The following is a 24452-nucleotide window of genomic DNA, read 5'->3' as shown; positions in this document are numbered from 1 at the left end:
GTGAGTAACACACAATTTATTTTCTCGGCAATAATAATAATAATAATAATAATAATAATAATAATAATAATAATAATAATAGTAATAAAAATAAACAAAGAAAAAGGAGTGTTTATTGTGACAAAAACTAGAGCTAAGCTTTACAAAATGCTATAATATTTACATAATTTGATGTCTGTTAAACCTGTAAAACATGTTTCCGTATCTAATCATGATATCATGGTTACTACAACTAATACTAATACTACTATCATCATCATAACATTAATAATAATAATAATAAAAGAAAAAGGAGTGTTTATTGTGACAAAAACTAGAGCTAAGCTTTACAAAATGCTATAATATTTACATAATTTGATGTCTGTTAAACCTGTAAAACATGTTTCCGTATCTAATCATGATATCATGGTTACTACAACTAATACTAATACTACTATCATCATCATAACATTAATTAACATATTCCATACAAATTGGTATATACGAGGTAAAAGTAAGTAAAAGAAATAAACTATTAAAACCTATTTCAACAGTGTTTACATAATGGCTCCCTCCTGGGTTTCAACGTCAATATCAATGTTCTTAAAGTCACAAAAGGCTTTCCTTCTAGCTCTTGGACCTCTTAGGCAGATTAGTGCGGATCTTAGTAAAGCGAAGGATGTCCTTGCTCTTATACAGGAGATTGTTTTAGCATAATGTTCTCCTTTCTTGATGGAGATCAGCTGCGTCAGTCTGGAATGGTATTGCAAGCACTCGTTTCCCATGCCGCCTGTTGACGTGAAAATAAGGGGTGTAAAAGTTCCTTGTTCGATATCCAAAACCCTCCTCGCGTAAAGGCGCTTCTTCTCGTTCTCATGATTGCGGTATATCTGTTGGAGCTCTAGGTCCCTATACGAATCAGCATTAGGGTGACAAACCCTCACGTCAAAGAATGCTGATCGTTGGTTCTCCCAGAACCCGCGCGCATGAATATCTAATCTCGAATCTGGAGCTCGATTAGAACCTCTTCCCAGCTGTTCACCCGAGATGTCTTGCAGGACAGGCTCAATCTCAACATCGGTACAAACCATATTTAGGAGTTCGGCTTCTAAGTCCCTCAGCTCATTGTGACGTTGGGTAACGAACCCACCTCTCTTGCATATCATTGCGTGGTCCACTGTAAAAGCATCACCGCATACACAGGTGGAGGGGATATCATCAACCGGCCAATCGTAGCGCAGTTTGATTGCATCGCGGAACTCTCTCTTAAATAGATTGAAACCCATTTCACGAAGGGGGAGTACCGTCAGCCAAACAGATGACCCTTTTTCCGCAGCAAGGTCAAGTGCCCGTTGGACTTTCTGTGGGGCTACCCCTCTGATATGCTCTGCCCTGTCTTGGAGCACCGTTGCTCTCTCACTCCTCATTGCCTGTTGTAGTGGCTTGACCAAAGAATCATTCGGCATCTGATGGGATTGAGCCACGATTTGTTGGACCAGCGGGATGGTAACTTTGACGGAGGAGGATTGCTCAAGATTTGCGTCAAGACACGGGTTTGTCATGCCAAGCCCCCCTAGACGGACTGGCAGTGCTAGAATGTCCCTGTCCAGCCGAGTGCACCTATGCTCCGTAATTGCAGGGATGAGCACCTTAGATATGGCATTCTCCAAAGGCTCCAATAATTCTTGAATATCAGGCAAAGTTCTCAAAAAATAGGTCCATCGGTGCTTGAGGCCAAAGGTGTAAGCAGCATAACACGCTTGAGGCTGAGAAAGAGCAAACTCTGCCAGCTTGGTAACCTCGCTGACCCAGTTGGTCACCTTCTCGCTAACGTATTCCTCTAGATATTCCCGTGAACCTATCACCGCACCCAGATGTTTTTGTCCCTCTACCGTCACATTGACAGCCGTGTCCTTGAACACTTCTTTCACGCTTGCCTCTTTATCTGGCTTTGAGATAATCCAACATTTCTTGGGGTTGGGAAAATAGCCAAAGACTGGGCCAAGGCTGTTGAGGACATCCCACCATTTCTTGATTTCCAGTGCAGAGCCAGCTCCACAGGCATCGTCAGCAAACCAGCACTGTTTAGTACTGGACGCCGCCTGCAGGCTTGTGATCAGCGGCTGCACACTTAAGGCGAGAGGGCCATAGCAAGTGGGTCACCCTCTGTTGTTCCTTCAGCTGACATGATGTCTTTGCCGCCGGTAATAAACAAGCGTGCCGATTTCCTGTAAGTATTGATGGCACATGCTGCAATTATAGGGCAGAGAACTCGGATATTATGCAGTGAAGTTGCTCTGTTAAGTGCATTGAATGCATTAGAAGCATCGATGAGCAGTACCGCGTCCGTGTCATCTTCTTCAAATATGGCATGCATAGCATGTATAGCAGCCTCGCTGCCGGACTTTTGACCTGCGCATAGCTGGAGTGAACCACTCGCCTCAACCACGTCTCCCTTAGAAACGTTCATTACACACTTTCCAATAATCCTTCGTGTCACCTCGCCGACCCCTATAGGCCTCACTGCACCTTCACCTTTATCCAGGGGAATCAATCGGCTTGCCACCAGTGGCTCTATGGTTGCAGGGTCGATATAAGTTGTACATAGAGTCCTTGTCATTGTGGCTATCGCCTCGCATAATTTTGTAGACGACTGTTTAAAGGATTTGCAAGCCGTCATTCTTCTAGAACCATTAGCGTCAACCCCGCATGGTCCCCCTGATCCCTTTGTTCTTAACGTAGCCTCCCTTATCATCTCACCATTTATCTCTGAGTACACCGATTCAGGGATATCATCATTAATCGGCCCGAAGAGAAGTGAGCCCAACGTTGTTGGTTGTGGGTTTGGATGTTTCTCTTTCAACTGGCCCATGACGTCATCCGTTAGCTCCAGCACGCCCCCTGTTGATGCTTCGCTAAGGAAACGCAGCGCTGAATTGATTTGTCCTTCGAGCACAAGCTTAGCAAATATCTTGGATTTTTCCGGTTGATCAAATGTCTTAAGCTTTCCAATACGCCCCTGAAGCATTATGATAATAATAATAATAATAATAATAATAATAATAATAATCTTTATTACCGTGTCTAAAATGTTTAGCTGAGGGGAAGCGTCCCCTCTACTAATTGTGGACACCTACCTAAAAAAAATTACAACTATTACAATAATAAGAAAAATTTATGTGATAAAAAAGCTATATACATGATTATTATTAAAATTCACAAAGGCGGCAATTGCATCCTTCATGTTACTTTAACATGTCCTAGACTATAGTACTCCGACTTTATCAAAAGTTCAATAACGTCAAAATTAACAAAAACGCAACGGCGGGACTCTATATATGTCAACAGTAACATACTGTGAGTCACTTAATTTTCGCGTCATGTTATGTTCGCGACACTTGTTGACGCTCGCAATACCAGACTTAAAAATTCGCTACGACGGTTAATTAACGTGAATCAAAGTGTTCTAATCAAAATGGGGGGGGGGGGGGGTTAGGTGCACTTTAAGAGGAAGAAGTGAAATTTTATTCTGTCGACAGAAGCTTTAAACGTTTAGAAGTAGGATGCGAGATAAATTCAAACTCAACAGTGCGCGAATTCGTTCAAGTATCCATGTTTTATATATATGTTACTGTAAGGTCCGAGCAAATCATTATTCAGCCATATCAGTACTCAGCTGGGGAGAGGCATTGTTCAATTATGGAGGGGAGAGCATCGAAGTTTTGCAGGCCTGGGGTTTTTCAGGTTATGGAGGTTTTTTGTTGTTGTTGTTGAAGATTTACAATTGTTTGTCAGAAAGCGGACAAGGGACGTGATTTCTATCCACCTTGTTCTTATGTGGAGATACGTATAAAAGATTTAACAAGAATTTACAATGGGAATATAATTGTTTTGGGCTGGCGATCGAACTGATTTAGTCATCCAGTCAGCAATATTGTTACAAGTGCCACTTAACTTTTTGGGGGTGTCACTTTCAGTTTCATGTTATTATGTTCTGTTATATCTTGTGTTTCTCATCTCATAACAGGTTGTTCGAGCGAATCTCAGAAAAGAATGCAAGTGTCACGGTGTTACAGGGAGTTGCAATTTGAAAACCGGCTGGAAGCAACTGACCCCTTTTAACGTCATTGGATTAGAACTGAAACAGAAATACCACGCAGCTGTCCGAGTATCCTTCCTGAACAACAAGCTTCACAAACGGGACAACAACCGAGACAGACTGGTGGCTAAAAAAGAAAAGAAACTGGTTTACCTCGACTCGTCCCCAGACTGTGCCGAAGGAACGCGACCGCCGGCTCCCCTGGAATGTTGGGAAGGACATGCCAAAGCGAAAATGCATCCACCGAAGAATGCAGATCTCCTTGTAACTCTTGTAATCTGCGACACCAAACAGTAGAACATTACAAGCAAGTCAAACGTGGATGTAAGTTCGTGTGGTGCGGTACTGTTAAATGTAGGTTATGCTCCGTGAAGCATTCACTCACAACTTGTGTGTAATGAGGATGTTTTCCGAAAGAAAAAAAAGCAAAACTTGAAGAACACTTTTGTAGTTCAGTCTTTAGATTCTACGATCGAATAGTGAGCGAGAAATGCAGCCGAGTTATTAAATGACTGTCGCTAATAGAAAACGCCGGGAAGAGTTAATATAGAGGATATTACATGCCCGCGCGTGGGTACGAATTTTATCTTCGAGATTTCAACTCGATATCTTACGAGGGAGCGCAGCGAACGAGTGAGATATTGAGTTGAACACGAGAAGATAAAATTCGTATCCACGAGCGGACATGTAATATTCTGTTTATTATATAAACATACTAATGACGACGTTTTTGACGATTTTCCGAAAATTTCCTACAACTTTCCGAAATTGTTCTCCGAAGGCCAAACGAACACTTCCGAACATTTCCGAACATTTTACGAAGATTGCCGAAGACGACCGAAGAAGATCCGAAGATGTTTCGATCACGCATCAACAAATTTAAGTGTAGTTTAAATGGACAAAAGAAAAATGTTATCAAAAAGGAATGGACGGAATGATATCTTCACAGTGTGAAAGATAAAAATAGTATCTTCACTGCGCGCGATGAAGATGTGATTTTTTAGTAAAAGCAGGAAATGGGCTCCTGGTAAAAGGAAAAATCCTGGTATTTCGCTGGTGTTTATACAATAAAGTTCAGTATTGTAGCCCGCACTATCAACAAAGAAGAGAATAATTTTACCTATCATATAAAAGTCGGTGACTAAATTGCTCAGTGTGAAAAATAACTACTGTGCAGTTTCACTCTACTTGCTTTAGAAAAATAACTTGAGAGAGATAACCACTCCTGAAAATAGTTTGACTCAAGGAGTTGGCGAAGACAGGAAAAACGGGGGGAAGTAAATTAAATTAAATTATCCGGTGGTTAGCTCTCTGCTCCGGTGGGGGCTTCTTTGAGTTTATGATGGGGCGAGAGAGAGGGGCACCGACCCAAGGATGACCAATCTAAGAATTCGAAGGACCAACTCGGAAAACCTCCATAAATTACTACCCTCTTGCTTTCTAACGAAATTAGTTTCGAGTTGTCTCGAAATAATTTTGTTATTAATTTGACCAATGCTATCCAATAAGAGTCTCCGTGGCGCAATCGGTTAGCGCGTTCGGCTGTTAACCGAAAGGTTGGTGGTTCAAGCCCACCCGGGGACGAATGTATTTTTTCTATCCAACGATGTGCCAGCAAATGTAATGTAACCCGTTCACACTGCCCCGAATTTGAAAACGGAGGTCTATTTCTAGGGTTAGTCCAACCGTCCACACTAATCCGTCAAGAAAACGGAAGCTTTATTTTTTTTTTCAAAAACGCTCTTTAATCCGGGGAAATTTGAAAATGCCGGCTTTTCGTTTCCATGTGGACGGAAAACATTTTAAAAACGGAACTTTTCCAAAACGATGACATCACAATAATCGTATGATTTCCCTGACCGAGTTTTCCCCAGACACAAATCCAAAATGATCGGTATAGTGGATGGAAATCATTGATGCGCTTCTAGAGTGAAGGCTCCGTTTTCAAATTCGTTTGGAGTAGTGTGGAAGGGGCGTCACTCTACTTTTTCAAATGCCGGCTTTTGTCCAGTTTACGTAAACGAAATAACCTGCAAACAAATGAACCATAAACAAGGGACATCCGCTCGCACAGACTACGAATGAACATGATTCTCTAAGATCTTATTGATCATTCATAAAGAAGATTACTGAAAGGCATTAGAAGTCATAACATGCAACTTGCGTTAAACACTGTTAATTAATAACCTGCAAGTCTTTGGAAACATGATCATCGCGCTTTTTATAAATTCTCCATCTTCAGTTCCTGCGCATTTGTTTGAACACGACGGCACAAATGGTTCCCTAAAATTGAAAGTGGAAAAATGTCACCTAAACAACTCAGTAATGGAAACAAAGGTGAAAAAAGTTTCGCGGTCAAATCCATAACGGCATTGTTATTACTCCGCGTAATTAGCGCAAAAATCTCACCTCTTTTGTGTACCAGCAAATTGCATGTCACTTAGTTCAGACAGTTTACGCTCCCAATGCTGTTTTTCTTTCTTTCTTTTTTTTTTTTAATAAAAGTGTTTCAAGAAATGTTACGCCACCTGTCTAACTAAATCAACGGTATCAGAGACTTAAGGCGCGCGTGTTTTTTTTTTTCCTTTTGCGTGTTCAAGTAATGATTTTCTTTGTCGTTGTTTCTTTTTGCAAGGCGGGCAACAAGTATACAAGTTTGCCCACACAAACTGTTATTGTTTATGACAATAAAAAGATTACTGTTTTCTAATATTACTATCTGAAGTAGAGCAGAACAACGGTTTAGGCCCGTCCACACTACTCCGGAGAATTTGAAAACGCAGCTTTATTTCTCCGGTTAGCCCTACCATCCACGTTACAATGATCCGTCACGAAAACCGAGCTTTTCGAGAACGCTCTTTAAACCGGAGGAATTTGAAAAACGTTGGTATTGCGTTTTGGTGTCAGGACGCAAAATATTTTGCAAACGGAGCTTTTTGGAAACAATGACGTCAAGATAATCACGTGGTTTACTTGCCGAGTTTTCCTAAAGGTAAATTCAAAATGACCTATGATTGTTGCGTTTTTAAATTTCGTCGGTGTAGTGTGTACTGAAAACATTTGATGCGTGTTAAGACTGAAACCTCCGTCTTCAAATTTCTCTAAGTGTGGACGGCACCTATCAGAGACTCAACTTGATTCGCGCGTGTTTTTTTTTTTTTTTTTTTCCGAGTTCGCTTGTTCAAATAATGAGTATGTTTATCATTGTTTCTTTTTGTGAGGCGTGCAACAAGATAACAAGCTTGACCACACAAAATATTTGGATATGACAAGAGCTGGATTACCTTGTTTTCTAATATTACTCAGTCTGAAATAGAGCAGAAAAACGGTTTATGATCGCATTTTGAGGAAAAGAAACAAGAGCTCAAAAACGTATCATGCATACATTGTGAGCAAACAAATCTCACCTCTGCATTCTGGAAACACTGATATGTGTACAAAAAATGTCATAACAATTGCTGTCATGTGTAAATTTTTTTTACTTACGTTCGCGTGCTTAAACAATTAATGAATTTGTTTATCAGTTAATTTTTTTCTCTTCGTTCTGTAGAATACGCCAACAAAACACTTTTAAGACAGAATATGACTTAAACCAGAAACTGACCCAATCTGACATACAAACTATTCTATATATGATGAGAATGAGATTACCTTTCTGAAAAAGATTACTTTTAACAAACTTATAACTTATAGATAAGCTTTAAACAAGATTTTTTTTTCAAATGGCTTCATGAAAAGCACCGTGTTATCTTAACTTTACAAACAACAAATTGACAATGATAATCATGGTTTTGTTTCACACTTTTTGTTTCAAAAAAATATCACCTCTACAATTGTGCAGAAAAGTCGCACCTCGTCTCGCGTGGGATGATTTATTAAGAAAAGAAAACTTGCTCTTTTGTTATGCTTAGTAAAGCCATAAGTATATAAGGAACACGCATAAGCATTTGCTCTATCATAACGCGGTTGCAACGATCGAAGAAACACAAGCGCGAATCACTACTCCAATATGAAGTTGCCTCTGATGTTCTTGGCGATTCTGCTCGTTTTGATTCATACTCGGCAAGGACACAGCGAAACTACGTAAGTTTTATTTAAATCGAAACTCTAAGATTTTAGTTAAGTCAAGCAACATAGATCTCCATTTAATTTCCTAGAATTATTACACTCGTGCGCAAGCAACCAAAGGCAAAGAGAAAACATGAATTGGCTGTCGTGTGCTCATTTGATTCTCGAGTTTTTCCACGTGAGTCGCGCACTTCTCTCGTGTCCTATTCGTGTCGCAAACTTCTCGTTTGTTTCTACTACGAGACGTTTCTCAGTTAGCCGAGCATTACGGTTGTTACTTAGAAATGGTTATCTAGGTGCAAAACCTTTCACGCCAAATCATGAAGTTGATCAGACTTAGTGAGTTTAATATGACTTTGTCATAGATTAGTTATGCCAAGTGAGTTATTTTACGAGCGTGGAAAGTGTGGTTGTTTTTTGTGCGTCAGTTTGACTTATCGCTTGTAAGTTGTCGTGCGCTAATCGTTCTATGCACAAGAGGTCACAAGACGTCAAAGTTCTAACTGTCAGCATGTTTTAGTCCTAATAGCTGAATTGCTATTTAACTAAGGTTTGCTTGCTTTACTTTTTTACAGGTCCAATGGTGGCATGGGTAATGCAACTCTTCGACAAAAGGTAATTTACGGTTGTTATTGAGAGAACAGAAAATCAGTTATAGATGTGCGGAAAAAGCCTAGATCAACGCTCTTTAGGTTTAAGTTTTCGATATTGGTCATGATGAAAGGCGTACATTAAAAAATTAGTATATTCAGGATAGAAGAAGTGTTAAGGATAGAATAGAAAAGGAAATAACGTCAGTTTTCACGCAGGCTTTATTTAGTGCAGTTGTGCGCTGTCAGTAGCTGTTTTTTCATTGGCCGTATGGGCAAATCACTCCTTAATTTTGGTGCCAAATTTTAGCGTTAATCTGTATGTGTAAATAAATTGTCTTATCTTATCTTAATCTCTAATTTCACACCAGTGAAATTACAAAAGCTGCCATGACAAGGTTTGGTTTGAAATTTGTCGATACAATAAACAAGTAAAAGTCCGCGATCGTAAGCGTAATTTGTCGCCCATGATAGTAAAAGGTAATCAAATGGTATACCCGTGAAATTAAAAAGCAATTTCACTTGCAGTTTGTCAAAATTCTCATAATTTCCCTCCCCTTAAGATTCTGAAAATTACTGGAATTTTGACAAAACCCGGGAGAAATCTTCTCCTTGTTTCACTCGTCATCGCTTGATTACCCATACTAATTATGTGTCATCGTCATTTCATTTCAGCCACTTGAGAAACAGCTTGCCTTCACGCCATCAGTTAAGCCGCCATCACACACGAGTTTACTCATCAGTGCAGCCAGAACAGAATACCCGGATGTAAGTGCGGCAAGACCAGAAAACAACCAAAAGCAAACAGCGGCTGGCAGTGGGGAGGCTGCAGTGACGACATCAAGTTTGGAGAGAAGGAGACGAGACGCTTTATTGACAAACTTGAGAAGGGAAACGACGCCCGCACAGCATTTAACCTGCATAATAACGAAGTAGGAAGAAAGGTAAACCGTCTTCAAATCATTAATGTATAAAACGATGCAATCTTAGAGAGACCTGAATTAATTTTATGAATTACTTTTCGGCCATACGCCAAACAGTCGGAGAAATGCTGAATGGCGTCAATTGCAATAGAGTGTCCTTTAGCGCAATCTCGGTCTTGGTCGCGAGTTATAAATCAAAGTTTGTGTCTACTTTCAAAAGTTAAAATCGTGACCTTGTTCCTAAAATAAAGAAATGAAATTTCATTGTAACGACAGAACCTTTAAACATTTAGAGGTAGGACGCGCGAATTCGCTCAAGTGTCTATGTTTCATGTATGTTACAGTGAGGTCCGAGCAAATCAGCTGGTATTCTTATCAGTATTCAAGAGGCGGGGAAGAGACATTGTTCAATTATAAAGGGAAAAGAATCGAACTTTTGCAGGGGATTGTCCGGTTGTAGAGGTTTTTTGTTGAAAATTTATTAAATTTTTTGTCAGAAAGCGGACAAGGGACGTGATTTATATCCACCTTGTTCTTATGTTGAGATACACATAAAAGATTTAACAAGAATTTACAATGGGAATGTAGTTGTTTTGGGCTAATGTATGTACATACATGTACATTGTATGTATTACATCTTGTGTTTCTCGTCTCATAACAGGTTGTTCGAGCGAATCTCAGAAAAGAATGCAAGTGTCACGGTGTTACAGGGAGTTGCAATTTGAAAACCTGCTGGAAGCAGCTGGCCCTTTTTAACGTCATTGGATCAGAACTGCAACAGAAATACCGTGCAGCTGTCCGAGTATCCTTCCTGAACAACAAGCTTCACAAACGGGACAACAACCGAGACAGACTGGTGACTAAAAAAGAAAAGAAACTGGTTTACCTCGACTCGTCCCCAGACTACTGTGCACGGAACGCGACCGCCGGCTCCCCTGGAATGCTGGGAAGGACATGCCAAGGTGAAAATGCATCCACCGAAGAATGCAGATCTCTTTGTAACTCTTGTAATCTGCGACACCGAACAGTAGAACATTACAAGCAAGTCAAGTGTAGATGTAAGTTCGTGTGGTGTTGTACTGTTAAATGCAGGTTATGCTTCGTGAAGTATTCACTCACAACTTGTGTGTAATGAAAGGTTAAGTTTGGGTTCAGTTCGATCCTTTTTTTTAATTTAAAGGCAAAAGTCCTTCTGTATATAGTTTGCCAAGTTACTGTTTTAGGGAAATACTGTTGAAATTTTTAATAGGACGCATTTTCTCCTAACTTATGTTAAGCTATATAACCAGCGTTCCTGGAATTCGAAGGACAATTAAATAGTTCTTGAAACTAAAAATACGTAATAATATACCCACGCGTTTCATAAATTTACTGATGTATAAAGTTGATTTTGCGATATTAAAAATGTGTTGAAAAAAATGTTAAAGGGATGTATTGTTTCTCTTTTCCTAATGCGTAAGAAGAAATACATTTTGTTGCACTTTATTGAAAACGTCAGCGCTCCTCGCCTCCAGGATTTCACGCGGCCATTTTTTTCTCGCGGTAGTCTTTCGCGTCACGCACGACGGACTAAGCGAAAGAGGGACTACTCGTAGTCTAGCTTTAAGGTGAATTGAGTTGTCTGAGAAGCAGAACATGTTTTCTGAAAGAAAAAAACAAAACAAAACAAAACTTGAAGAAAATTTTTCGTAGTTTAGTCTCTAGTTCTATGATCGAATAGTGAGGGAGAAATGCAGCCGAGTTATTAAATGACTGTCGCTAATAGAAAACGCCGGGGAGAGTTTATAGTTCAGTATTGTAGCCTGCACTATTAACAAAGAAGGAGAATAATTTGACCTATCATATAAGAGACGGTGACTAAATTGCTTACTGCGAAAAATAACTAGTGTGCAGCTTCACTCTACTTGCTTTAGTTGCTAAAAAATTAAATTGTATTTGTCAAGATAGGGTGAAGGCCGTATGAGGGTCAATCACATATAGGTCTTATTCCTAAGGTAATCCCCTTAAGCTAGTTATTTTCAGAGAGATGAACGCGCGTTGCGTGGATGTTGGATTGGCCCACTTTCTAGACCTTTCTGGAATTTTCAAAACCGAGAATGATAGGAAAATAACTTGAGAGAGATAACCACTCCTGAAAATAGTGTGACTCGAGGAGATGGCCGAAGACAGGAAATACAGGGGTAGTAAATTGGATTAAATTTTCCGACGGTTAGCTCAGCTCTCTCCTCCGGTGGGGGCTTCTTTGGGTTTATGATGGAGCGGGAAAGAGGGGCACCGACCCAGGGATACCCAATCTAAGAATGAAAGGACCAACTCGGAGATCCCCCGTAACGAAATTAGTTTCCAGTTGTCTCGAAATAATGTCGTTACTAATTTGCATTTATTTGTTCACCTTGTGTCTCCGTGGCGCAATCGGTTAGCGCGTTCGGCTGTTAACCGAAAGGTTGGTGGTTCAAGCCCACCCGGGGACGGTTTTTTTTTTCCATCCAGCGATGTGCCAACAAATGTAATGTAATCCGTTCACTCAAAATGGGTCTAATTTTGTTACAAACGTACGTTAGTGAAAAAAAAAAGGGGAAATTACCTCCCTTATCTGCATCCTTTACATTTATGTAGCGCAAACTCTGTTCCCTTTTTGATGATCAATGGCTGCTATATTTCCCGCTGTGGATCAATGTTATGAATTCATAAATTCAAGGTAATAACTTTGCCTCTTTTGAAGTGATCTGTTGCTAGGATGTTTTTGCTGACACACACATACACACACAAAATGCTTGACCCATAAACCTTCACGCGCGTTAACGAACTGTAAGCCTCGTTTTCGTGTTCTGTGTTTTGATTGCGCGGGCCGTTCAAAGTTTCGTTGAATGGCGGAAAACGACATTGTTTGTAAAGTATGTGGTAAAATCTTTGTAAAAAGAAGTCGTTATCGACATGGAATCACGCTTCGAACTTAAGGATAACCAACTGCGGTGCCAGAGTTATCTTTGTGCGGTATTTTTACTGGATTCTTTGGAGACGTAGCGAGCGACGTCGCGATCGAAGATGAGTTCTCGTGTCATGGGTGACTCGATCGAGGTAAGATCAACTTGGTGGTTTCATATTTCCTTCGAGTAGTATGGTTTCTTTGGACTGAGTTGTCATCATGGCATGAGAGAAAAGAACTAAACACTGTTCATTAGTAGCTGAATGAAATCACGAACATGGACTTAAAAGCACCACATTGGTCTTTGGGACACGGACGCTTTCAACTAATCCCTACCTCGTTCCGGCGTCGACAAAATCAGGATCGGACCGGATCGGACCGGATCGGATCACGGAGCGGATCACAGAAAAAAAAAACAAAGTTTTAAAGAAAAAAAAATCAAAAACAAAAATCAAACCGTTTATAAGATAATAATAAATAAAAAATAAAAGTGGAAAACTAAAATATGTTAAATGAAAATAAGAATCCTGAATTTGACGCAATGACATGTTAATTACAGAGAATGACAAGAGGTCATTTAAAAAGCCACATAAGCGCCTAATTTACGACAAATTTAAATTGTAATGAACAGGCAGATGTAGTTATATTTGAATTTTAGTTGGCTCGAAGCTTGCGTGAACCTCCCATTCTCGTTTTTGAAATTGTTATCAGTGGCTAATTCTCGGCTACATTTTCGTGTCAGATGTGAGCGTTACAGTTGGCGTTACACACAATACAGTTAATGAGAAAACTTACGTACGAAAGCTTAAGGACATGACTTGCTTTGAAGGAGCTACGTCACGATTTGCACATCTTGAAAAAACTAGCCTAGTTTTTCAAGTTCGTCATTTCCAGTCCCCGTTAATCTTTGCAATCCTTAACGATCCTCATTCCGTTTTGATTTGTTCTTGCCTCTTAAGTGTTTTCTATCCTAGAGCACGATCATTTTAAGGTTTTATTCTATTTAAGGGCAACTCTTTACGACCCTAAAAATAACTCTAAAAATCGTGACGTAACTCCTAAAATGTTGTTTATTCTCGGGTTGCATTATTGTTCACACTATCGATGTTATTCCTAGAATTTTTTATAAAGCAGCTATATTTCCTTGAAATACAAATGGTTTGTTTCGTTTTATTCCAGTGTGAAATATCGTATTCCAAACTCACACCTTGTAAAAGTATAGACTTGTCTCAAAAACGGAAATTGTTTGAAATCATCAGGTGTTTAACTTTTTAGTGTTTTTAGTTTTTGTGTTTCTATTCATACGTTCGTCCTATTATTACCATACTGACTTGTTTCATGACAGTTTACCTTTGATGCAAGTGATTACACGAAATATCATTTATCTGAACTGCGGAGAAAGATATGAAGACATGATTGATCATCGCAATCAAAACCCAACAGCCTGAAAAAAATTCATCTGTGACCAGCTCCCAGTTAGCTTGATATTATAAAAGAATAAAGGAATATCACACCTGAATTAGATAAAACGTTCTGCTCACAGTAGTCACTCTGGGGCAATTTGCTCAACAAAATTTTGAATTTTTTTCCTTGATCCGATCCGTGATCCGATCCGTGATCTGATCCATGATCCAATCCGTGATCCAGTCCATGATCCGATCCGTGATCCGGTCCGGTCCGATCCAGGTTTTGTTGACGCCGACCTCGTTCCACTGTACATGGTGCTGTGTGGTGGTCCCGCGGGGGGTACTTTGGGAATTTCTGGGTGGGGATGTGCAGCTGGGACCCTGGAACCCTTAGCCTATACCAGAGCTGGTTCAGCTGACTTTTGCTACCCTATACTAGAGTAAACTCCCCAAATTCCCCAATGGAGCTGATTTGCATAAATTTAATCTTGCCGATTTAATTTTTTTATATTTTTGAGTGGCAATTCCTGGTTTCCCTAGTCTAGATAAAATCTTCAACCAACCAGTGAGTATTGTGAAAAATTATACCCTATTCTAGACCTCAACACTCTGATTTATATACCCTATCCTAGAGTAAACTGCTTGAAAACTATACCCTTCACAGCGGCACATACCTATATAGCCCATATATGGCAGTGCCCCCCCCCCCCCAGGGTGGTGGTGTAGTTTCTAATACAAATTTTTTGTGTTTATTGGCAGAAGAATGGCTTTATTGTTTTTCAAGTCCTGTTTCTGATGTCAAGAATTCAGGATATCACTGTTTTGAAAACTTGTCTTTAGTCGATTCGTTGCAAAGATTTCCGCTGTGTGATCTTAAGGAATGTACGATATTCGTGGTTTGGATCTGTGACTCTACTTGAGCTTAAGCAGCTCTCTAATTTGTCTTGATCTGTAGCCATATTTCGTTTGAAAATTGCTCAGATAGTTGAGGAATGAGAATTCAAGGTCTGCAAAAATTACATTCTGCTCACGGACGGCCTAGTCCAATTTGACAGGCCTTGGAAGATTTTTCATCCAGTTATTTCCAATGTGCACATGTAATTATATCGTGCCAGAAACTATCTAAATATTAAGAATTAATTTGGGTTTTTGAATTATTTATTAACAGAAAATCTTCATGGCCAAATCACTTTTGACTTATGAGTATATGTGCTAATTGGAATCCTGATTAATTAAGAGAACATTAACTCAACGTTTCTTGAATCTGAACTCAAGTTACTTAATAATGGTAATTAAACCCGGTGGAGTGCAATTTGGTCTGAAATCATACACGTTATTTTTTTAAATCGAATGAGCAGACCAAAATGTCATGACATAAAGTTTAATTGCTCCTTGACTACATCCATCTTCAAATTGTTCAATTTAATCACCTAAATACAGGATGTTGTTTTGTTTAAATATTTTTTGGCACTGGATTACCTGTAATTTGATTGGCTACTTTAAACAAGCCTTAAAATGTGATTGGATGTTTTGTTTCAGTGTTTCACTGTCATTTGCTGGCAAAAAGATGTAATTTAGAGCAAAAAAAAAAAAGAGTGATTCCAGAATAAATCGCACTGCTGAAAGCCTATCAGATTGGATATAATAAAGGCATTAAGCTTTGTTCTGTAGTTTTTAAATTGTATGCTTTATAAAATTAGTCTTCACGTCAACAAACATGTCTTGCTGATGTTTATTCTGATAGACTGTCTGCTTAACACAGATACCTAGAGAGGGTGTCCTTTTGGTGCTGGTATTTTAACTGGATTCCATTACACCATATAAATATGACAAAAAATTACAAACTCCTCTCCTCACAAATGAGCAATCAGAAAAGGCAACTTTACTCCCAGTTGATATATGGAGGCTGTCAATGGAAAGTGCACTTTTTATATAAGTACACTGTGCTCAGTTGTGTTATCAAGGTACATGTATGTTTTGTCCAACTCTGATATAAATTAGCCTGCGAATGTAGTCGTATTTCTGGCTCTTCCTTGTCGTGGTGTGTGAGACGAGCCAAAAAAACCCGATGCTCTGGCAGGCTAAATATGAGTAAACCATACATGTACAGTACTTATCAGTTACATTGATTATTTGGGGGTGCTATTACTTTCTCATTCATTTACATGTTGTTTTCCCTTAGGACTTTCAAGTTCTTGAGTTATTGGGCAAGGGAGGTTTTGCATGTGTGTACCGTGCCCGTTGTATAGCCACAGGACAGGAGTTTGCTATCAAGATGGTATGTATGCTTGTTTGTTTTTGATTCTCTTTCTATTTTTGTGAAATTTTGTATCCAAAATTTATGACCTTCATTCATCATGGCATGCAGACACGTGGAGTTAAAACATAGTCTGATGAAGTGGTTAAAAGCCACCTTAAATTTGTTAAGGAAACATAGCTCCCTGAATGGCACTGGCAAATAAAAAAAAAATGTTTTTATAAATTATTTTTTTATGCAAGGTCTAGCGTAGTTGTATTTGGTAATTTGTATACTTCAATGTGTTACCAACATGTCTTTAAATCATTTTTTTTATTAAAGATTGACAAGAAGGCCATGAAGACATCAGGAATGGTGGCAAGAGTCATAAATGAAGTGGAAATTCACTGTCAATTGAAACATCCTTCTGTACTTGAGGTACATACACTGCACATCTCATGTTAAGACATGTTGACATTTAATTTTTTGAAAAGCTCAGTCAGATGGTTAAGGCAGATGATCAGGAGGGAAAATATAATTTTGACAATGTATTGCATACTTGCGAATTTTTCCTTCTGAAAAAAGACTGAGACTTAATTGCCTTGATCACTTAGAAAACAGAAACCAATGAGTTTATGACCAACTTTGGGTTGCAGACAGTCTATGTTAAGTGCATTGCAATTTTACTAAGTTTCAAGTCACTCTTCTTTGCAAAATGTTTTAATTTGTTTTTCATTGTTGCGATTGTTCTGGTTATAGCAGTTGTACTGTAAAATTCTAGATCTTGGGAAGAGCGTTTTGTGTTGTATCTCTGCTTAAAATTATTTTGTGAATTTATATGCTTAGATTGTCACTAATTTGTTATTTTTGTCAGCTCTATAACTATTTTGAAGATGCCAATTATGTCTACCTTATCCTGGAAATGTGTCACAATAAAGAGATCAACCGCTACCTGAAGAAGACAGGACGGCCAGTGGGTGAAAATGAGGGTATGATTCACTTAAGAAACTCACAAGACACCACCAACTAAAAACTCCAATAATATTACCTGCCTGAGTTTCTGTATTAGACAGGATAACTTTTGTATGATGCTGTAACTATGGAAAGGGACGTCAGTCTGAGGAATAACTTGCATGGGATGTTAATGTTAAGTTGGTAGTTGTCTTTTTTCTTCCTTCTAAAGCTCGTCACATTATGACTCAAGTTGTCAAAGGAGTCTTGTATCTTCACTCACATGGCATCATTCACCGTGACCTGACCTTGGGGAACATTCTTTTGACAAGAGAAATGGATGCAGTAAGTCTTAATTGAGTGGAGTGATGGAATGACATACTTATTATGCTGTCCCCAATTGTTCAAAGTGTAGACAATGTTATCCAATGGATAAATCCCTTGACAGACTATCCAACTGATTGTAAGTGGTAAGAAAAACTCTACTGGACTCTGATTTATCCAGAGGAAAGTGTTGTTTGGCTTTTTCAAAAACAATTTTGTGTTAGGCAGTTTATTTGAGACTTACAATTGCAGTTTAAGATTTGCTGCAAGTTACATGTATATAGTTACGTATACATTGCGTGACATCAGAAATTATACAATAATTATGTGTTTTTCATTTTCTCTCAGAAAATTGGTGATTTTGGCCTTGCAGCAAGACTAACAATGCCTAATGAAAAACACTACACAATGTGTGGAACACCTAATTACATTTCTCCGTGAGTGTCAGTAATACCCCGATTTTATTGTATGTTTGGGCAGGGGTTATTGTGTAAGAAATATGATCATCATTTAGTGTAAAACTATTGTTAAAGTACATGTAGACTTTGTCTTATTGCGTTTTATGACATCATTCTCACTAGCCCCCTAAAAGTTCGTCTCTTACAGTACCCCTGTATTTTGAATTTCTTCAAATATTTTCATTGGAAAGAAACTTCACTGCACAGAATCAACTTGCTGGACTGGACGGTCTACCAGCTCTGGGCTATCAGACAGGACTTTTTTTTGCACATTGTACTGAGAGCTGCATCCATGTGATCACTACATGAATTCTCCTTATAAAGGAAATGCCATTCTCATGTAGATAGGTTGGGAGATTATAAACAACATCAAAGGGAGAAATGTCGTTGCCTAGGTGTATTATTCATCAGATTCTCAATGAATGTAAGAAAGTCAGCAAGGAGAAATGTATTACATTGTGGTTGCCAATGGAAGAGTTGTAATGACCTCTGTGTTCTCTTGTAGTGAGATAGCGACCAGAGGTCCTCATGGTCTTGAGTCTGATGTCTGGTCCCTGGGGTGTATGCTTTATACTCTGCTTGTGGGAAGTCCTCCATTTGATGTAAGTTGGTCAATATATTGTTTTTATATTCTGAAGCCCTGATTTAACAAGATGTGGAGAGTTGACAAGAGTTTGCTCTCATGCTCATTGGCCATGGAACTTTCAACAGTTCTGGCTGACTCTTGTACCCTCTCATTAGACCTAATTTACGTGAATGTTTCTCAAGACCTTTGAGATGTCAAGAGTTTCTTGTGAAAGTGTTACAGTTTGATTCCTGCTTGCTGAGAGTTGGAGAAATGATCTCTTGTGCAGCTCACATCCTTCAACACTTGCAATGTATGGTTCTTCTTTGGCCTTGGTTTCATACTCCACCTTTACCTTTTGATCTTTATTTTCAAGACTGAGGCCGTCAAGAGCACACTCAACAGAATAGTACTAGCTGATTATGACTTGCCTTGGTGAGTATAAAAAACCTCTTTTAAGGGATACACACAATCATGTATGCTAGGCTTAGTCAGTGCCTGTAGCCCATCTATTTTGCTCTAGTTACATGTAACTTACAAGTTTTTCAAGCTAATTAAAAAGCAGAATATTAACCACAGGGGATTTGGGTCAAACCATCTGATTAACACATTCATATTATATTGCCACACAAATACTAAATGTCTTCCTGTAAATTCAAAACAGTAAAAATTGAATGTAGCTTTTTCTGGTTCTTTTTTACAGTAATCTATCATCAGAGGCTCAGGATCTCATCAGTCAGTTATTGAAGAAGGTACTGTAAATCACTTATTCATAATATACTATTTAGATACAGCAGTATAATAATTATTATAAATAGTCAGTGCTAAATATTTCCAGCTCAATAGGATCACCAGCTTTCTAACTCAGTTGGAAGAGCATTTGCTCTAGCACTGCAACGTTTTTTTTCATTATTTTTATTTTTTATTTTTTTTATTTTTCTTCCACATATTTGCACCATTTTCGAACAATACTATATGTGTATATGATTACTGTTTATAAATAAATGATTATTATTTTAGCATTCATACAAATCAACTGCAAGGTTACCCATTGTGGGTTTTGATCCTGCTGTCTGGGCTTTCTTTGTACCTGTCGTACCTCTTTCAGTGATTAGAATTCAAATAAACTGGACTTATCACTATATCAGCTTGAAATATTTGAAGATACCCTACCAATTCTTTTGTCATAAGTAAGCTCGCCTATTGTATTTACTGCAAAATGGTAATTAATACTTAGTTATCACACACAATGGTTTTTACAAAAAGGGAATCTCCACTCCTGTAAGTAAAAAGTTTCTTTTTCTTCTTTACTTTTTAGAATCCAGAGGACAGGATCACATTGTCAGGTACATGTTGTGTAGTGCTCAACATATTTCAAGACATCTCACATCTCTTGCTTCTAAAGACCAAAGAAGAAAGAACAAATCCCCTCAAGTTTCAGTCAGTAGGGTAATGTAGATTATTAAGCTCCAAGGGGGTCTTGAAATGCAATCGTTAGAGATGTCATTTAATGCGAAATATTTCTGGAACAATGAACATGTCGCATTTAGTAATTCAGTAATAAAGTTCTGTATTTACAGGGATTTTAGATCATCCATTTATGACTCAAGAAAGCATGACAAAGTACTCATCAAACAGTCAGCTATATCATCCACAGGTATGTAAAGCTCTTAGTTACCAAAAAACCTCATAGCATGGTAATATTTGGAATACAGTAAGGAAGAAGTTAACAAGGCTTTAGCCCTCAAGGTGACCCCATAAGTGAATTTAATTTGAAGTTATTCTGCCATATTGTAATTAAAAGAGATGTTTCATGTCATTAATTTGAAAACACAATAACACATGCTTTAAGTATTCTTACTAGGTTTGACATTTACCTTTTAGAGAATGCTTGACAATTTTATCGGGTTGTCACTGAATTAAAGTGAGATGATTCAAATGGTATTCAAAAGGTTACCGTGCTATGAGTAGACTTTTATGTTTAAGTGAATAATTTTTACACCCATTGCTCAAATCATATCAGACATTTTGTGTTTATTTGGTCAGAGAAATTTTCTTTTTATCAGAAAAAAGTCAGGGAAAATTTATGGAGTTTTGAATAGTTGCAGGCAACCATGCTTGAGCAGGTGGGTTTTAAAGGCTTTAAAAGGCTTTAAAGACTTCGTTTGAAATAGATTGTAGTGTTCCCACCAACCACAATGATGCAAACAGCTCAGTAGTAAAGGACGCTCATAGGGGCCGTAACCAATCAGGAGCCAGGGATGATACCACGTGACCAACTTTTTCCCATACATTCTCTTAAATTTGAAAATCCAAGATGGCGGATGTTTTTTAAAATGCGTCTGCAGTGACGTCACAGGTCAGCGGCCTTTTTCATCACAGGTCATGTGCGTGCCCAAATAAGGCGATAGCCAATCCATGAGATTGAGGTTGTGACGCGCATGTCCAAATAAGGCGATAGACAGGAAGTGAGTTTCAAAAATGATTTTTTATTGATTTTTACAGGAAGTAAAAAATTACAAGGGTGTGTATCCGTATGGAAACGACATAAAAGTGTTCGTGTCTACGACGCATTTGTCGAAGACGAGTCCGTAGCGTTTAGTCCGTGTGATGACTTTGAGATGTTTGGTGGCTGGGTTTCTATAGAAGAAGTTAGGGTTGACGACATGGATGTTGCGTCGTCCACCATCCTCGAGAGGTTGTTCGAGTTCGTCGAGGAGATTTTGTTCCATGACGTCGTAATTGAGTTGTTGGGCTCCTCGTACATTGAGGGACAAGCCTCGGACTTTGCAACAGACTTTATCTTGATGGGTTTTGTACCCGTAATTCTTGGGTCCAGCGGAGGTGAAAGTGGTAATGAAGTCGTCGTCGTCGAGTTCGTTGGTCATCTCACCCAAGTAATCACCTAGAGGAATATCCACTTGACCCGGTTTGTAGGAGTAGATGACGGAGTCAGTGTCAAAGTAAAGGACTTGTTGCTTTAACAGTTCCAGGTAGCTGTATAATTTGAGCCGAGCCCGGCAGGTGGTGAAAGCGGCGACGAAGATGTTGGTTCGTCCGTTATCGGGTTGGTTGTCTTTGAGTTCGGCGTAGACAACTTCTAGGGCTTCGTCGTTGACAATTCTGACTTGTCGTATGTCGTTGAAGTGATCGGAAACGAGGGCGAAGAGTTGCGTTGCGTTGTAGACGACTTGGGTAGTGGGTTTGTGTAGGTTTTCACCGAACTTGCCCCAGAAGGAGTTGAGCATGAGTTTGGCAGTGGCTTTGCGTCCTGGATTTTTCTGGATCGTGGACGGATCGAGAGTGATGCCTTCTTTCTGGCAGTATTGTCGCACGTACCGTGCCTTGTCTTCGGGGGAGTGACACCAACTCGGGTAACCAGCGGATTCCTGTTTGATTTTTAGCCAGGTATTCACGTAATCGGCGAAGAGTCCTGTACGACGTCTTTCCGGGAAATGGTGGACTTCGTGGATCTTGATAAGCGTGTAGCCCATGGCAACGGCTTTCTCGATTTCGGGTGTGCACCAGGTCCCTCGTAGCGTACGTTGCTCGGTCGTGTGAGGGCATCGATGTGATTTCTCTAAGAGGGGTTTGGACATTTCGTGTTCCCCGCACGATCGGCAGAGTGGGAAGGTGAGTTTACCTCCGTGCCAAAAAGGTAGAACGGGATGGTAAAGTTCGTGTGGCGGTAGTATGTCTACTTTGGCCATACCGAAGTAGTGATGGATGTCTTGATCTTGGGGGTTGACGATGACTTGCGGGTGTCCTATGGGGTATTTGCTTCCCTTGTTGACCCAGGGGTAGAGCGACGTTACGTCGATGTACTTGATTTGTTCTCCTTGAGTCACGTCGGCCACGTGATGTAGTCTGACTGCGTTCGTGCGCCCTCCGAAAAAAGCTTCTCAGGGTTGGAGCGGTTCGACAATTTCGAACGTGGCTAGGAACTGGCTGAGATCAGGGTTGGTTTTGACTTCTAGGTCCCAGTCGCATTCCCACTTGACGCAGAGCTGGTAGCCTTTGTCACTGAGAAGGTCGTGTTTGAGGAGTGTGGACTGGTAGACTTCCTGCATGGTGCGATCGGCGTGACAGATGGGATGTCTGTCTCGATTGGTCGGGAAACAGCGTGGACATCCGTGCCATAGACATCCGTTAAATTCGTAGACGGTTCCAGTGGTCGGATCGTATCCGTCCACGAGATGACCGTCCAGTCGGACTTCACCTCCGTTTCGCACCGTAAGGATACGATCGCCTTGGTCCGTGTGTTGCAACGAGTGTTCTTGCCAGGCTAGCCATTTCAGGGCTTTGACGGACTGATTGGATCGGGCACCGTGCCATCCTCGCGGGGGTCTGGAGGCGATGGTGTTGAGCGGGACGAGTTTCTTGCGCCAGAATCGGTTGCAGGCGGAGGCGATGGTGACGCATTTCTCCATGGGGTCAAAGTCGGCTTTTTGTTTGAATTCTTGCCGGAACTTTTGACAGCCTGCTTTGAGGAGTTTGACGTCCGACTCGCAGTAGGCTTCCATTTCTTGCCGTAAGACGAAATGGTAGTTGTCGTTGACTTTCTCTTGGTACCACTGTTCGAATTCGGCTTTCTTTTTGGCGGACATGCCGTCGGGATCGTACATGTCTCGCGGTGGCATGGGACCTTCGTACGCTTGGTTTTCTAGGGTGTTGAATTTGTGCGGGAAGAATCCTTTGCGCAGTTCTTGGATTCCGAAGGTGGCTGGAAAGTGGGCCAGCGGGAACGGGAGAAAGCAGAGGGAATCTTTGAAAGTCAGTCTGTCGGATTTTAGGGACAGTATCTTGGTGCCGACGGTGATTTGGTCGGTGACTTCTCGATGCGTGGCGTAACAGTGTTGCAGGATGAACATCCCGTCGTAGCCTTTGAGATTGTGAAAGAGGACGATGACGTCCCGATCGTCATTGTCCACGTCGACGGCGAAGGATTCGAGGTGAGCGAACATCTCGGCGGTGCAGTCGTCACCGTAGAAGGAGTAGCATATCTCATTTTTGTCGTCTTCTAGACAGAGTAGAATGGGTGTCTGATTCCCTTCGGCGTCGGTGATGGCTTCGTAGTCGCAGTACACTTGAAGGGGTGGATCTCTGTCTACCCAGACTCGCGTGTCTGGATCGTCGGGGTCGGGTTCTTCGAAGGGTCGCCCTCTGACTTGGTCGCGCGACACGCGTTTCTTTTTGGGGTCGTCTTCGTCTTGGGGGAGGCGTTGGATGTAACATCGGTGCGTCTCCAGATGGACTTGTTTTTCGCAGATGCTGCATTCGCCCCATCCGCACTTGTGACCATGGGTAAAAGGACTTCGTCTGTTTTTACGTTTACGCTCGTAGACGTGACAACATTTCACGCACTTTTTGTAAGTGTCGCAGATGGAGGGGATGCTGAGACTCCGCCGTTGCAAGTGGTAGTTGTAGCATTGGTCTCCGAAGAATTTTCTGTGACACGATCGGCAGATCGAGGTGGGTTCGGGAAACTTGCCACGTGCTAGGGGTCGTTTGGCTTCGATGAAATCGGGGCAGTCCTTTCGTTTGCAGGCGGAGCACCATTTACCGAGGCAGGGATGATGTTTGAAGTCCTCGTGATCGTAGCCTCGATTGCATTCGTCGCAGAAGTAGGATTTGCTGAGGAATGCCTTAAACGAGTTGCATCCGTCGTAGTGATCGCCTTCTTTGATGAGACGAATGATCTTGTCCAAGGGTTCGGGTCCCGCGTAGATGAGCATGTGGGGTGGGTCGATGGACATGACTTTAATCTGGTAGCCAGGTAACGCGGCCTGAAACCGTTGCAGTTCGGGAATGCCACAAGGTCCTTCGGGGACGTTGGCTCGACGGTGGAGGTCTTTGGCCAATCGCTCTTGGACGGGATAACCCTGTTTGAGGTTGTAGTAATCTCGGTCTCGAGTATTTCCGTTCGC

At 40.5% G+C, this 24452-nt stretch overlaps 1 protein-coding gene, 1 long non-coding RNA gene, 2 other non-coding genes and 2 pseudogenes across 5 annotated transcripts in view; 4 read left to right on the top strand and 2 right to left on the bottom strand.

Annotated features, from left to right (window-relative positions):
• Positions 1-104: 104 nt before the first annotated feature.
• LOC149103635 (uncharacterized) lies at positions 105-2057 on the bottom strand. The gene has a single exon (XM_089273542.1). The coding sequence runs from the start codon at positions 1539-1541 to the stop codon at positions 537-539; it is 1005 nt and encodes a 334-aa protein (XP_089129668.1). The 5' UTR covers positions 1542-2057; the 3' UTR covers positions 105-536.
• Positions 2058-5588: 3531 nt separating this feature from the next.
• Trnan-guu (transfer RNA asparagine (anticodon GUU)) lies at positions 5589-5662 on the top strand. Its single transcript has one exon. It is a non-coding gene; the product is annotated as a tRNA-Asn (tRNA).
• Positions 5663-6549: 887 nt separating this feature from the next.
• On the bottom strand, positions 6550-7657 carry LOC149103634 (uncharacterized). The gene is made up of 2 exons (XR_016202194.1): positions 7137-7657; positions 6550-6688 (listed from the first exon to the last, which is right to left on the bottom strand). It is a non-coding gene; the product is annotated as an uncharacterized LOC149103634 (long non-coding RNA).
• Positions 7658-8087: 430 nt separating this feature from the next.
• Positions 8088-10888, top strand: LOC149103633 (protein Wnt-8b-like; annotated as a pseudogene).
• A 1168-nt stretch (positions 10889-12056) lies between these two features.
• On the top strand, positions 12057-12130 carry Trnan-guu (transfer RNA asparagine (anticodon GUU)). Its single transcript has one exon. It is a non-coding gene; the product is annotated as a tRNA-Asn (tRNA).
• A 367-nt stretch (positions 12131-12497) lies between these two features.
• Positions 12498-24452, top strand: part of LOC149103625 (serine/threonine-protein kinase PLK4-like) — a 47520-nt pseudogene continuing 35565 nt past the window's right edge. Inside the window, exons 1-11 of the transcript XR_016202152.1 lie at positions 12498-12737; positions 16174-16269; positions 16570-16665; positions 17102-17216; positions 17411-17523; positions 17851-17939; positions 18466-18562; positions 18902-18960; positions 19229-19277; positions 19844-19871; positions 20106-20182. The product of XR_016202152.1 is annotated as a serine/threonine-protein kinase PLK4-like (transcript). The remainder of the gene's footprint in view (positions 12738-16173; positions 16270-16569; positions 16666-17101; positions 17217-17410; positions 17524-17850; positions 17940-18465; positions 18563-18901; positions 18961-19228; positions 19278-19843; positions 19872-20105; positions 20183-24452) is intronic.

Source organism: Orbicella faveolata, unplaced genomic scaffold (assembly GCF_042242905.1).
Source record: "Orbicella faveolata isolate gen_17 unplaced genomic scaffold, um_ofav_v1 contig_35, whole genome shotgun sequence".
In the NCBI taxonomy this organism is placed as follows: domain Eukaryota; kingdom Metazoa; phylum Cnidaria; class Anthozoa; order Scleractinia; family Merulinidae; genus Orbicella; species Orbicella faveolata.
Note: the sequence above shows the minus strand (reverse complement) of the source record. Positions and strands in the feature narration are given on the sequence as shown.